This window comes from Talpa occidentalis, unplaced genomic scaffold, assembly GCF_014898055.3.
Source record: "Talpa occidentalis isolate TD23 unplaced genomic scaffold, MPIMG_talOcc4v2.1 talOcc4.15, whole genome shotgun sequence".
Lineage (NCBI taxonomy): Eukaryota > Metazoa > Chordata > Mammalia > Eulipotyphla > Talpidae > Talpa > Talpa occidentalis.
In genome coordinates this window covers 28,192,189-28,205,361 of record NW_023601543.1, presented here as the reverse complement: position 1 = coordinate 28,205,361, position 13,173 = coordinate 28,192,189, and the positions used below count along the sequence as shown (strand labels likewise).

The 13,173-nt window shown below is 48.3% G+C and overlaps 2 protein-coding genes across 2 annotated transcripts in view; one reads left to right on the top strand and one right to left on the bottom strand.

Moving 5' to 3' along the window:
- Nucleotides 1-2,266, top strand: part of ATG4A (autophagy related 4A cysteine peptidase) — a 52,061-nt gene extending 49,795 nt beyond the window's left edge. The window contains exon 13 of the mRNA XM_037512090.2: nt 395-2,266. Within this exon, the coding sequence (XP_037367987.1) occupies nt 395-465 (71 nt within the window). The 3' untranslated portion in view covers nt 466-2,266. The remainder of the gene's footprint in view (nt 1-394) is intronic.
- Nucleotides 2,267-13,173, bottom strand: part of COL4A6 (collagen type IV alpha 6 chain) — a 281,265-nt gene continuing 270,358 nt past the window's right edge. The window contains 8 exon segments of the mRNA XM_037512089.2: nt 2,267-3,894; nt 6,146-6,432; nt 7,137-7,328; nt 8,513-8,629; nt 9,287-9,433; nt 11,557-11,655; nt 11,832-11,993; nt 12,308-12,424. Of these exon segments, the coding sequence (XP_037367986.2) occupies nt 3,634-3,894; nt 6,146-6,432; nt 7,137-7,328; nt 8,513-8,629; nt 9,287-9,433; nt 11,557-11,655; nt 11,832-11,993; nt 12,308-12,424 (1,382 nt within the window). The 3' untranslated portion in view covers nt 2,267-3,633.

Here is a 13,173-nt window from a genome sequence, read left to right as displayed (position 1 = left end):
ATGATATTACCTATTATTTTAATCATTTGATGAACTCAACTGTTTCAAAGAATGATAATAGAAGGAAATGAACGCATTGCAAAAGTTCAATGCAAAATCAAAATGACTAGAACTATTTTTCATGGTCTGGTTAGTCTGGTTATTTCAGATTAACAAAGCGGAGGCCATGAGTGATTCTAAAGTTCAGCCTGAAAGTTCTAGCTGAGCCTCAGCCTCCTCATAGTAATTAGGACTAAGTTAACATATTCAGTTAGTTTGATTCTTATAGAGAATTTGTATCATTTGCTAATAGACCTAAGTCCAGATCTCCTCCACACAAACTTTTCTTTAGCAAAGCAACTGCTTCAATCTAAGTGTCAAGCATGTCTTTTTTCTCATTTCTGTATTCTGATAGAATTCATTGACTCTACTGAACAATTAGAGGAGCTTGACCTGGAGGAAGATTTTGAGATTCTGAGTGTATAGAATAGTGGGTATTCAACTTAGAGATCTGTCTTCCATCTGGCACCAGAAGAACATGAACTCATTACATAAAATTTTTCTAGTCAGCAAGTGCCTGATATGCAACAGCATACAAACTTGATACTAATCATATCTGAGCCAATCACCATTTATCAGAGAAAAAGAAAGAAACAACTCTTCCCCAGAAAGAAGTAGAACAATCATGGAGGCTAGGAGCAGAAAGATTAGGAGTCAACCTTTGCTTCCCAAGCTGGCCACAGCAAGTCTCCAGCTACTGAAACCAGACAGTGGACATCTGGACAACGGACAACTTCCCACCTTGTTCAAGCACCAGCAGATGAAAGATGGTTACCCTGTGCTTCTTCACCCTGTCAGGTGTGACCTCTTTTGGGCTAAACACTAAAAAGCAGTCTGTTCTCTTGCTCTAATAATAAAGTGATTGCATCAGGGAGAACCATTCTTGTTAAATTATTTGAATATGTAGCCTAAATAATTATAATTTATATCAAAAAGTTTGTCAAAGATATTACATCAAATGTGCACTTGGTGATCTCCTTCCTATTTGGAGGAATCTTACTACTATTTGATGGGTCACTGTCCCCATCCTTATTGAGGCTTTTCTCAGATATCACCCTGTGCTTAAATCGAATCATAATCACTTCTATCAACGGCCAGCAAAATTTTTCTGTAAATGACCAGATAGTGAGTATTTTAGGCTTAACCGGCCATGTGGCCTCTGTCACAGCTTCTCAACTCTCCAGCTGATGCACAAAAGGAGCCACAGAAAATATGCATGCAAAAGAGTCTGGCTGTAAACCACTAAAACTTTATTTACTAAAACGGGAGGAGTGCTGGATTTGGCCCACAAGCTATAGTTTGCCAATCACTGACTCAAACTGTTGATTTTTGTTTGGAAAACTAAAAATTGTGTTTGAATGAATTTCCATTTTGATTTACAGCCATAACTAGAAAGAATTTATTCATTCAGTGACATTTAATCTGTGCAGCAGATACATTCCCAAACCATTTCAGGACTAGCAACATACTAATTTTTAAAGTACATATTCTTCAAACTGGCTTTCCTGATTCTCCAAGGAATTGCCTTAGATGTACCTCAAGTCCCCGTGGTGTCTTCCATTTTCCTCTCCTTACCCTCTTAACCTGTATGCATTTCACCTCCATCCTCAACTAGTCCTGAGGAAGACCAGCAACTGGGATTTGAAAAGTAGTACCAACTAGTACCAAACCAAGTTTTTTTTTTTTTTTTTTTTTTTTTTTACATTTAGGAATATTAGAACACTTGTTTCCTTGGATCCCATTTTTCCCAGCTGGCAATATTTTCCAGTGGTTCAAAATCCAAAAGGTGCAAAATGGTATTCAGTGAAATTCAGTTAGTTTCCTTCCCTGAGAGCTCCCAATATTGTTAATTTCTTGTTTATTCTTCCAGAGGATATATTTTATACATATACAAATACATGCATATATAATTTAGATTTGATTTTTTAATGACCTTAGCATTCCTTTACTTTTGATTTACCTGTAAATGATCCTGAGGTCCCAGAAGTGTGGACACTCCTTTCTTGAACTCAAGTATATGACAGTCATAAGCTTATCTTGAAATAGTCTGTGGATTTGTAGCCTGTTACAGGACTCTTTCTGCCCTTTGATTTTAAGTGTATTTTTCTTGCTTCGATGTTTTGTTAAAAGCTTGACTCACAGTAACAGGAAACTTCATGGCTGTGAGTGGACTCATGATTTGTAGTAAGATGGACATTAGAAAAGTTTTCATTAAAGAAAATCCAAAGAGTCAAATGTTTATATTTAATTCCTTTAATTTGCAATGTACAAAGCTGACACCATGCTTATTATTCAGATAGGAGGTGAAGGTAACAATAATTCAGATTATACTGATTAGCTTTATATTGGCACAGTTTACATAATATTTAAGGAAACAAAATCACCTGGAAGGAATTGCCTCATGTCAACATGGTTAAGAGTATTCCAGGAAAATTGATAATAAAAGGAAATGGTAAAACAAATCTCCCCAAACAGAATACAACACATTGATAGTCAACTCAGGCTTGCATTAGCTCTGCCAACTGCTAGAGAGAGGAGTATGCTAGATTTGTATGAGGTTTTAAAACATTTAAAAATAGCTTGACAGGCTACCTGTGAAAAAGCAACTGGATGGACATTTTAATAGAAAGTCTCTACCAGCCACAAAATGCAGAGGAACCAACATATTGCAGCTTCAGTTGCCACACTGCACACATCTGGATGGCATTTGGAATAAAGAGAGACTTCCGAGAAATTGAGACAAGGGATTTACCTTTTTCTTTCCTGGAGTTAAAAGAAAAATTCACACCTCTTACCCATCCGCCCCTCTACCCAGCCCGGGAGAAAGGGCTGTGATTCTCATTTCCTTTATGAGCCTGGCTAGATTCGATGCAACCTCTGCTCTACTCTGGACCAAGCCAAGCTATTCGTCTCTGACTAGGAAGGGAGCTGGCAAGGAGGAAGTAATTTGTCTAGGACCTTATGAAGTTAATGAGCTCCTTTCAGCTGCTGGCCCTCAAAGCTCCTTAAGCATTAGAGGGCCCACTCATGCTCACTCTCAGAATCAAAGCTCACCTCAAGCTTCTGGCTTGTGCCTCATTGCAGCTTTGCTGCCTGCCTAGACACAACGGGACTCCTTGAAGAGTGACAGCTTGCCCTCTGCAGATTTGAGCCATCCATGAATGTTTGGTCAGAGAATTTTTTTATGTGGATACACTGGGTCTGGCTTTAGCCAAATGTGTGATGACCTCAGGACATGAAAAAAAAAGACTTATTTGCTACTATGAAGAACTCTCTGATCAAGACAGTGAGGAAAGTTAGTTGAAGAAAGTGGCGCCTAGCAGGTCTTTCTGAGGTAGCCATGAGTAGTCACACAAACGTCTGAATCAAATAGTAGCACCAGGTTGACTGAAGTGGGACAGCAGATGTCAGCAGTGTGAGCTCACCCATTGGGCCTGAGGGCTGAGGTGACCAGTGTCCAGTAGTCCAGCCCAAATGAGACTCCAATGTACAGCTTGACAGGTGGGCAAAGGGTTTAAGCCTTCCTTCTTCAGACTGTGAGGTGGCCATGGTGTGGGGGAGGGGAAAGCAAAGGGCAGAGTGGCAGGTGCCCCCCTACAGGCTCTTCATACACACCTGGCAGCGGCTGACCCGGGTGTGGAGCTGCCCGGTTTTCAGCGTTTCTGATACAGGCTCCTCCCAAAATTGCTGCCTCTCCTCCACTGTTGTCAACCAGAAACTGTACTTGTTGGCAAAGTAGTGGCAGGTGCCCCGAGCACCGCTGCATTCGATGAAAGGAGTGGCCCGAAAATCCTCCAGGCAGGAGCCAGGTGAGACCAGGGACTGGCCTCCTCCCTCAGCGCCAGCGGCAGTGTGCTGCAACAGACCCGGGAGGGAGGGTGAGCGGCCGCGGGAGTTCACTGGGGCTCTCTGCTCTGGGTGAAGGGGCATGCGCGCCCTTCCTAAGCTCTGGTCCCTTGGCTCAGCGCAAGCGGCTAGTCAGTATAATAAAAGCTATTTTTTGGGACTGGGGGCTGCTCACCCTCCTTTGTATCTCTTCAGGGCAGCAGCACCCCCTCCAAGCTCCCAAAGGCCTTCCTAACCCACAGCGCAAGCTCAGCACCACATCTCAGCTAGTGTTTCCCAGACTGGGTTCCAAGGTGTGCTGGTGCCCCCTCACAGATTTGCACGGATAGGTAAATGAAAAAGGATGGATTAAAGGAAATTCAGTAGGTTTTAGAAGGCAATTTTTCTTGTCTACTCCGAGACCTTGTTGGTATGCTCCAAGAAGGCAAAGCACATGCAATGCTCCAGACTCGCTAAGCCATGGCCCCTCCCCTGGCCTGTCTACAAATAGCACTTCCTCTAAAGTTACGCCCTTAGAGCTTGTTATGTTTTTAATCCCTTCACACCCTTTCTGATGACAGGCAGTGTTTGTTACCAGCCGAGTACAAGGGTCTTGTATTTGGTCTAACAGCCTGGGCCTCTCTTCACAGGGCCCCCTCAACGCTATTTTAGGATTTCCCTGTCAGTGTCACTCATAGACCGAGGGTCTCTGGTTACTACATCCATAAGTGGCTGCTTCCGTCTCTCCACTTGCCTGTACCCTCTCCCTTCAACTCAACTGACTAGTAAGTTGGGCCTCAGGAGCTGGGGAAGAGGCCAAATATGCACTGCGTCAGCAAATGGCCAAGCTGGACACACAGGGAAGCTTTACTTTGCAGAACTTCAGGAGAGTGAGTCTCCTTGTAAGGGGCCTTTCCTGGTAAATGAGATATCTGTGTTTCCCTCATTTTGATGCTCAGAAAACTCTCCGGAACAAACAACACATTTCCCTGCCTTGCTCCATGGTGAACACTATGTACTGTCAACTTTGCAGGTGACCCAAGCGTGTGGTTGGGAACTTCGGTTTTTGTATGGGGCCATCATACAGGGGCCCACCCCAAGGGGCGCAGCCTTGGTCTTGCTCCCCCCTCTTCTCTCCTTTTTAGTAGTCACATCTCACTGCTTCCACATGCCTTACCAGGCCGTCCAAATTCCCACCACTACACATTTTCTGGAGAAAATAGGGGTTCTAATGTTAGAATTATGTCTAATGTAAGAGTCAGGGCGTTTTGAATAAGGGCTTAAGGGTGCTCTCGTGAGCGAAGCAAGGGAGGACGTCTGTAAAGCTTTTGTGCCATTCCTTGAAGGCCTTTTCTCCTAATTTTCTGGTCTGTGTGGTAGACAGGACACAACGATAGGCGAGATGCTTCGGTATTTTCAATATATTGGGAAAAACTACCCAACTCAAAGACAGCAAAACAAGGATGAACCTCACCCCTTTGCACTAATGGAAAGAAGCCTGCGGCCGTAGTCATTCCCCAACCACACTCGCACCATCTCACCCCTGGCAGTTCAGCAAAGAAGCACTGGCGAGGCAGGGTAGTCTAGTGGGTTTTCCCCTGGGAGTGATCTTGTCCCTTAACCTGAACTTTCACTTGATAGCATGTCCTCGGGTTTTCACTGGATGCCATGTGAGGGCCTGATGCCTCCTTCGGCTTAACAAATGTTCTCAGCTCTCTCTTAGCAAGGCACGTAGCCTGCTGGCTGCTGCCTTCCCACTGAAGTGGAGACTCAGAATCCCCATAAGGACACAGACACAGCATGACCCCATCTGAACTTTTCTGGGGGAGGTGACAGCAGCAGAGGTGCTGGAGAGGCAGGGTGGGCAGAAGAGTGGGGAGTGCATGCACCCCCTACGCCAGGCCAGTGAGCGGATATCCTGGCCCCAAGTGGGGAGAGCCTCTCCCTCACTGTCCACCCAGATCAGGTATTTCCTCCTTCCTTTGCTTGTAGCACGCTTGAGGCAGGTATGGAGAGGTTAAGGACTCTGCAGTTGATTCATGGATATTCTGACCCCTGAACCACTGGGTACAGACTGCCCCTTTCTGCTCATACCCATAATTGACCTGTCAGGCATGCAGAACTGGGCTCTCTGGCCTTTAGCAAGCCTAGGCCAAGCATTTTTCTTCCTTTCACACTCTATGTGTTCTACCCAGTGTCCCTTGCGCCCAGGAATCAGTGTGAGAGAACTTCCCGGAGCTCCCTACCTTCACACAGGGGGAGGGGCAGTGCAGGGACTTACCATGAGGAAGGAGTACCCAATCCAGAGGCTGCGCCAGCCCAGGGGGCACTGCGGGATGGTGATGTCCTGGCTGTGCACTGCAATGGCTTGCGAGGGTGCCTCACACACAGAGCAGCGGCTGATGTACTGGGGAATCTGGGTCTGGCCAACGGGCATCATGGGGATGGGGGCAGTGGTGGAGAGCCAGTAGGATTTATCGTTGCGCCTGGCATAATGGCACACCTCATTGATGTTGCAGTAGATGAAGGGCATAGTGCTGAAGCGGGGTAGGCAGGAGCCAGCAAACCCTGGAAGGAGAGACGGTGGGCAGGTAAGGTCAGGCTGAGGGGCAAAGCTGGGATTCTCCCAGGGGCACTGAACTGGGCTAGATGGTGGTGGGGGTTGACCGTCAACAGCAGGGACGCCTCTCTGTACCATCCTGCAACACTGCACACACACTGGAGTCTGTTGAGCAAATCTGATTTTCACTATACCAGGGAAGTTTGATAATGAAAAGACCCTTTTTATAAGCTGAACGATGCTGCCTAATTAATCTGCTTTGTAAAACTGGCATTTAATAGAATGAGTCTGTTTCAGGGTCAGCCCACCTGTAGACGAGACAATTAATTCTTGGGTAATAATCGTTGCCCCACAGGCCATATTATCACTGCACTAATCACTATTGTGTAATGGATGCTTAATATGTGCCAAATGTTCTATGCATTTGACATTGAGTGATTCTTGCAATCCTTACGCTGACCTATGAGGTGGGGACTAGACAGCCTTGTTCAAGGAGGGAGTGGAAGCTTAGGGAGGTTGAGCAACTTGTCCTGGGTACACCCTGAGTAAGGGGTAGAGGGCAGGGTTGGATCCCAGATCTGCCTCACTCCAGAGCTGCTGCTCTTAACCCACAGCCCAAGTGGGTCCACTCAAGGCTGAGCAGAGCAAGGAGCATGACACTTGGTCCTTGTGCGGAGGGAGCACCACGCTGGCCGTCAGAGCCGGTACCTACCCAGGTCCTGGTTGTGGGCTTTCTCCTGGCCCTCCACGAACAGCAGGCTGTAACCCACCCACAGCTGACTTGTCCCGATGGGGCACAGGGGCACCTGTTGCGACTGGCTGTGCTTCACCAACGTGTAGCCCACTCTCACGCTCTGCCCAGGTATTCCTGGCCTCCCGAAGGGGCCCTGCTTCCCTGGAGGCCCTGAGAGTGAGAGCGCAGGAAAGGGGGTGAGGCAGGTGTGATCAGTCACAATAGCAGTTAATCTGGCAAGCACTCAGCAGGACTCACGATGTACAAACATTAGCTCACTCTTTCCTCTCGACAACCTTATCACCCCAATTTGTAGATGAGGAAACGAAAGCTTAGAGGTCCGGCAGCCTAATAGTGGCGGAGCTAGAGTCCCAATCCGGGTGCATCTGGCTACAGCATCCCCATTAAAAAAATAAATAAACACTGTCTAGCATCCCTCCCACAGCCACCTGGCCTTGGCTTCTCTACAAGGGGAGGAGGGACAGAGGGGGTGACTTCCTGGGCCAACTTTGCAGGCTTTCACAGGAGATAAGAATCTGCTGAATCTGAGGTAGCAAAAGCAGAGTTAGGATTGGCAGGGTAAAATGCCATCCTTCTCTCCTGCCCACGGCAGACATGGCTAACCTATCACACCACTTTCCCACCAAGCTTCAGGACTGTTCTCCAATTCAGGATAACTGATATGCCTTCTCTGATATAAAATGGTAGATACCGGGCCTCCCTGGTGACGCAAGGGGTTAAGCACTGCGCTGTGAAGCAATTCACAGTCTCTCTAGCGCGAGTTCGATCCCCAGCCGGCCAGGGAGCAACCCACATGGCACAGCAGACCTCTCCTGTCTCGCCCTCTGCTCCCCTCAGCAGTGTGTTTCAGTCAGTCTGCCTGTTCTGTTCCCCACTCTCTCTGGTGAATCCTCTCACCCCCCACATCTCTGGCCTGTACCCCAGCTCTTGTATGCATAAATAAATAAATCTTTTAAAAATAATAAATAAATAAATAAGTAAAATGGTAGATACCTAGCAGGACAACCATACCTTATCTCAAATTTTGTTATTCCTCAAGTCACCCCCATTCCACGCACATCAGAAAGCCTGGCTAGGAAGCGGGGCATGCTATAGTAGCAAACAGGATTTAGAACAGTCCTTTTTGCCTTCTGGAATGTTGGACTCTATGCCTTCACAGGATCGAAGGGGAGTGGGGAGTGAATAGATGAGAGCCCAGTTTTTGAGCCTAGCCTTCTAGTAGTATCCAGCTTTATAGCCATGTTTCCCAATTCTCCGATTTGAGATTTTCACTCACCCCTAAGCTTCAAACCCTCACAGAAGCCCTCTGCCCCTTAGCACCAACATCGCCAGACCTTCAAATCCTGGAGGGCCCTGAAGTCCAGGGAGACCAGGATTGCCAAGAGCCCCAGGAGGGCCGGGAAGTCCACTGGGGCCATCTTTGCCAGGGATGCCAGGTAAACCTTTGGAGCCTGAAAGGAGAGCAGGTACACAGGAAGGGTGCTCAATGTGCAGGGCCTGAGGAGCTCTCCCCAGGACAGTGGACTCATGTGTCATGCCCAGCACTCACCAGGAGAGGGCGCACGTGCCATGCATGGGGTACCACTGAACTCCTGGCTGAGCCTTCCAGCTAGTTAGGTGGCATCAGGGCATCTCGCCCAGGATAGCAGTCTGAACTTAACCCTCTGAGTCCTTTCACACCCATTCCCTCCTCCTTTCGTCCTCCCAGCTACACTGGGAAGTATGGAAGCAACTGCTGGTGTTCCATGTCAAAAATAAGGACAACGAGGCCCAGAGAGATAGCTAGCTTTCTCCAGTTGGGACAAAGCTGGGCTCAGAAGGCAGCCCAGCCCTGCGCTCTTTATGTCCCACCACACTCCTCCTCCACCAGTACGTGAGTAAGGGACGAGCCGTCCGCAGTAGCAGCTACACTCCGGGTCCACATTCTCTAAAACCAAGCACAAGTACTGCCCTGTTGGCCCTTCTTTCTGGAAAGAAGCTTTGGAACTTTGTGAGGGTGCAGAGGAAATGCTTGGTAAAGGTGGCCCCTGGAAGTCGGGGTTCCTAGCCAGTTGCTTCAGCCTCTCAGCCAAGGCTATCTCGGCTCATTTCTCTGGGGCCCTCCTCACCTTGCAGGCCTTCAGGACCTTGAAGCCCTGGGTCCCCTGTGAGGCCAGGGATGCCATCAATGCCCGGTAGACCCAAGAGTCCAGGAGGAGCCTGGATGGCTTCTGCAATTGGTGTTTGTCCAGGAGCACCTCGAGGGCCTGAGAAGCCTGTGGGTGGGTGGGTGAAGTATTAATGTCAGGTGGAAGCCAGAGGAGGTGCAGAAAGCCTTCCTTTCTGTCCTGCAATCGCTAGCTTTCTGCTCTTTCTGTTTGCCCCCACTGGATACCGCCAGGACCAATCTGCTCATGCTTCATGCAACGTCCTCTTTACCCATCTCTCTCCTCGGTAGATTGGCAGCTCCGTGAATGCAGGAACTAGTTTAAGTTCATCTTGTCTCCTTGGGTCCCAGCACAGGCCTTGCCTTGGTAGGCAAGTCGTGACATGTTTGTTAAAATATGGTGGGTGTGCTGAGCCTTTGCTCAGGCTGGGTTAGGTGGTCTATTCACTCACTAGTCCGAACACAGTGCCAAGGAGCTAAAGCAATGTGTCCAACCCCAGAGGTTCAGTAGCATCAAAGCTTAGGTCCCCGGGCCTCCCTGGTGGTGCAGTGGGTTGAGCGCAGCTCTGTGGAGCTGTCCTCAGCCTCTGCAGCACAGGTTCAATTCCCGTCTGGCCAGGGAGACACCCACATGGCGCGGCAGACCTCTCCTGTCTCACCCACTGCTCCCCTCAGCAGTGTTTTCAGTCCGTCTGCCTGCTCTGCTCCCTGCTCTGTCTCTGGTGAATTCTCTCATCCTCCCGTGCCTCTGGCCTGTACCCCAGTTCTTGTATAAATAAATAAATCTTTAAAAAAATTTTTAAAAATGACTTAAAAAAAAAAGCCTAGGTCCCCAACTCCAGCTAGCTGATTTAGCAATACTTAGAAGCCAAAAAAGCCAATTTGCCTACTAATTCAATGAGTATTTCTCAAGGGCCTACACTATGTCAGGGCCCTGGTAAATCTGGGCAAAGAGCAGTGAATAAGAAGGATATATATGGCAATTATTGTCTGGTGATAAAGATGAAAAATGCATAGCCTGACAAGTACCACTCATCTTACTGTGAACCACGAGTACTGCTATGAAGAAAATGAATAGTGTAGTGCCAGTGGGAGGGTACAGAGGGGGCTCTGGGGAGGAGAACCTGCATTAGAGAGACTGATAAGTGGCCTCTTATAAGCATTTGAGCTGAGGCCACTAAAACATTAAAAGAAGCTGGGGATGAGGGGAATATTCCTAAATGTCAAAATTCCAGGAAGTAGAATTAGCATGTGCAAAGGCCCTGCAGCCAATCAGCCTTTTGGGAAAACTGAAAGAGACTAGTGTGGCAAAATCACAGTGACCAGCAAAGGGGAAGGACGGGCAGTGAAGATGGAAGGGGAGGTACCACATAGGGTTTTGTGGTTCATGATTAGTTTATTCCTAATCTATGGGAAGCCAGTGGATGATTAGGTTTTTGTAAGTTCTCTCTGACAGAGAGATGCAGAAATGATTGTTGAAGGCGCACAACAGAAGCAGGGAGACCAGTTAACAGGTCACTGAAATGATTCCCATGAGCAATGTTGGTGGTCTGGCCTTGGGTGGTAGCAGTGGAGGTGAGAGTTGAATGGATGAGGGCACATTTAGGAGAAACCACCCTCTGGGCTTGCTAACTGTGTAGATGTGTGAGAGTTGGGGATGAATAGGATGGAAAAGATGATACTTCCTTTCTGGTGATCAGAGTGTAAACTCAATGCACACAAATGCAGATATAATAATGTAGGTCAGTGGTAGGAGGTGAGCAGCAGTAATTTTCAGTCCTGGGAGCTGGTAGAGGCAGAGTATGCCCACGTTAGAGAAACTACCTCTTTGGAGGAGCTTGATTTAGCAGCTTCAGGCATCCAGGCTTTCTTGGTGTGGTGAGCAGTGATTCCTGAAGGAACTTTTTATTTTTAAAGATTTCTTTCTTTATTTATACAAATAAATAAGCGGAGGAGGGTGAAAGAATTCACCAGAGCCAGAGGGGAGAGCAGAGCAGGCAGACTGATGAAATACACTGCTGAGGGGAGCAGCGGGCAGCAGGAGACGTCTGCGTGCCGTGTGGGACCCTCGCCGGTGGCCGGAGAACAAACTGGCGCTGCAGAGGCTGCCGGCAGCTTTGCAACCCAGTGCTCAACCGCTGCACCACCGGGGAAGGCCCAATTTCTGAAGGAACTTTACGCCCAGACCTTTTCTTGGGCTCAGGATCAGCCCAGCATATCCTCTCAACTTACCTCTTGGCCCTGCCTTTCCTTTTGTTCCGGGAAATCCTGGGTCTCCAGGTGGCCCAACTTTGCCCGGAGTCCCCATGAAGCCAGGCTCACCTCTCATGCCTGGCAAAGTCCAAAGGGAAGCAAGTCAGGGCCTAGTTTGGTGGTGCTGGTTGCGGTAGGATGGTTTGATACTAGACAGAAGTGAGGGTGGGGAGAGCATTATCACGTGGCAAATGGAAGAGGCCATTTTGACTGTGGAGGAGGGAAGGGCCCTGTAGCCAGCCAAGCAGCCATACCTTTCAGTCCTAGTTCTCCAGGGAGGCCTGAAAAACCTGGAATTCCTTGATCTCCTTTGGGCCCTTGAGGGCCAGGAATGCCAGGGAAGCCAGGGTCTCCAGGGTCACCTTGATCTGACGATGGCCCAGGGGGACCCGGGGGCCCAGGGAGACCTGGGCGGCCTAGGGGTAAGATTAGAAGAGGGAAGAGGGACAGGTGAGCAGGAAGTGGCCACTGCTGAAAGCCTAGGGGCTGACAGGAAGCCAATGCCCATTCCCAGGTCAGAGAATGTCCCCTGGCCCTCTGTGGGGTTCTAGTGCCCAGACTTTCCCACACCCTTCTAACAAAATGCAGTCCATTCTAGGCTCCTGCATCGCTGCTGGGGTTTGGATGTGAGGCTAAACAGGCCCATGCATATCCGGTAATAGGGATTGGGCTGGACTGTGTACAGGACCACCCCGACTCAGGGCAAAAGGAGATGGCCAGCCCTCTTTACCTCTTTCTCCATCTAGGCCTGGTCGCCCAGGGTCGCCAGGCTGTCCTGCTATGACTGAAGGCAAGGAGAGGCCTGGAGCCCCGGGGAGACCAGCGGGACCTTGGAGACCTGGGAAACCTGCAAAGAATAAACAAAAGGGCTGCCTGGGCTTGTGTGCCAAGGGGAGGGTCAGGCGTTTTCAGAGAACATGGAAATTGATGCAGAGAAAATGGAAGTGGTTAGGCAAAAGTCAGACCAGCGAATGCCAGCAGAGGGCTCTTCTCCATGCAGTCCACCTTTGCTGCTAGCAGACAAACACTCCCCCCTGCCAGCAGGTGCTGCCTTTTGTTCTAGTTCTCCAAGCTCACTGGTAATGGGCTAATTTTCCCTAAACCAAGAAAACAAGAAGGCATGACTGTAACATTGGAACTGATGCTTCCCTCAGCGTTTTTGAACCTACTGTACAGGATGCACATTTCCTTCAGTTAACCACTTTCATCTGATTCTACAGACTGAGGTGGGGTGCAGGCCCCACCCAGTCAGAACAGACGTTTGGTGGATGAGAATAGAGGAGGCAAAAGTGCTGTGCCTCCCCAAGTCTTCTAGGGCTGACCTCTGGCTCTTCTGGTCAAACTGGAAAACAGTCTTTTACAGGTCATTCATATCAGCTGAAGGCTCGTTCAATAGCCAATGGAACAAATTACTCTGCACTAAACCCCCTCCTTCTTTTTGGCCAAAGAGAATAAATAGCCATATATTAGAGTAGATTCCTAATACTTGTTTGCTCAAATTTTCATACCACTCTACGTGTTTTCTGTTTGTGGAATGATTTCTATTAAAATATGTTCAAAACCAAAAATTTCAGCTGATTACAGAAGTTTATTTAA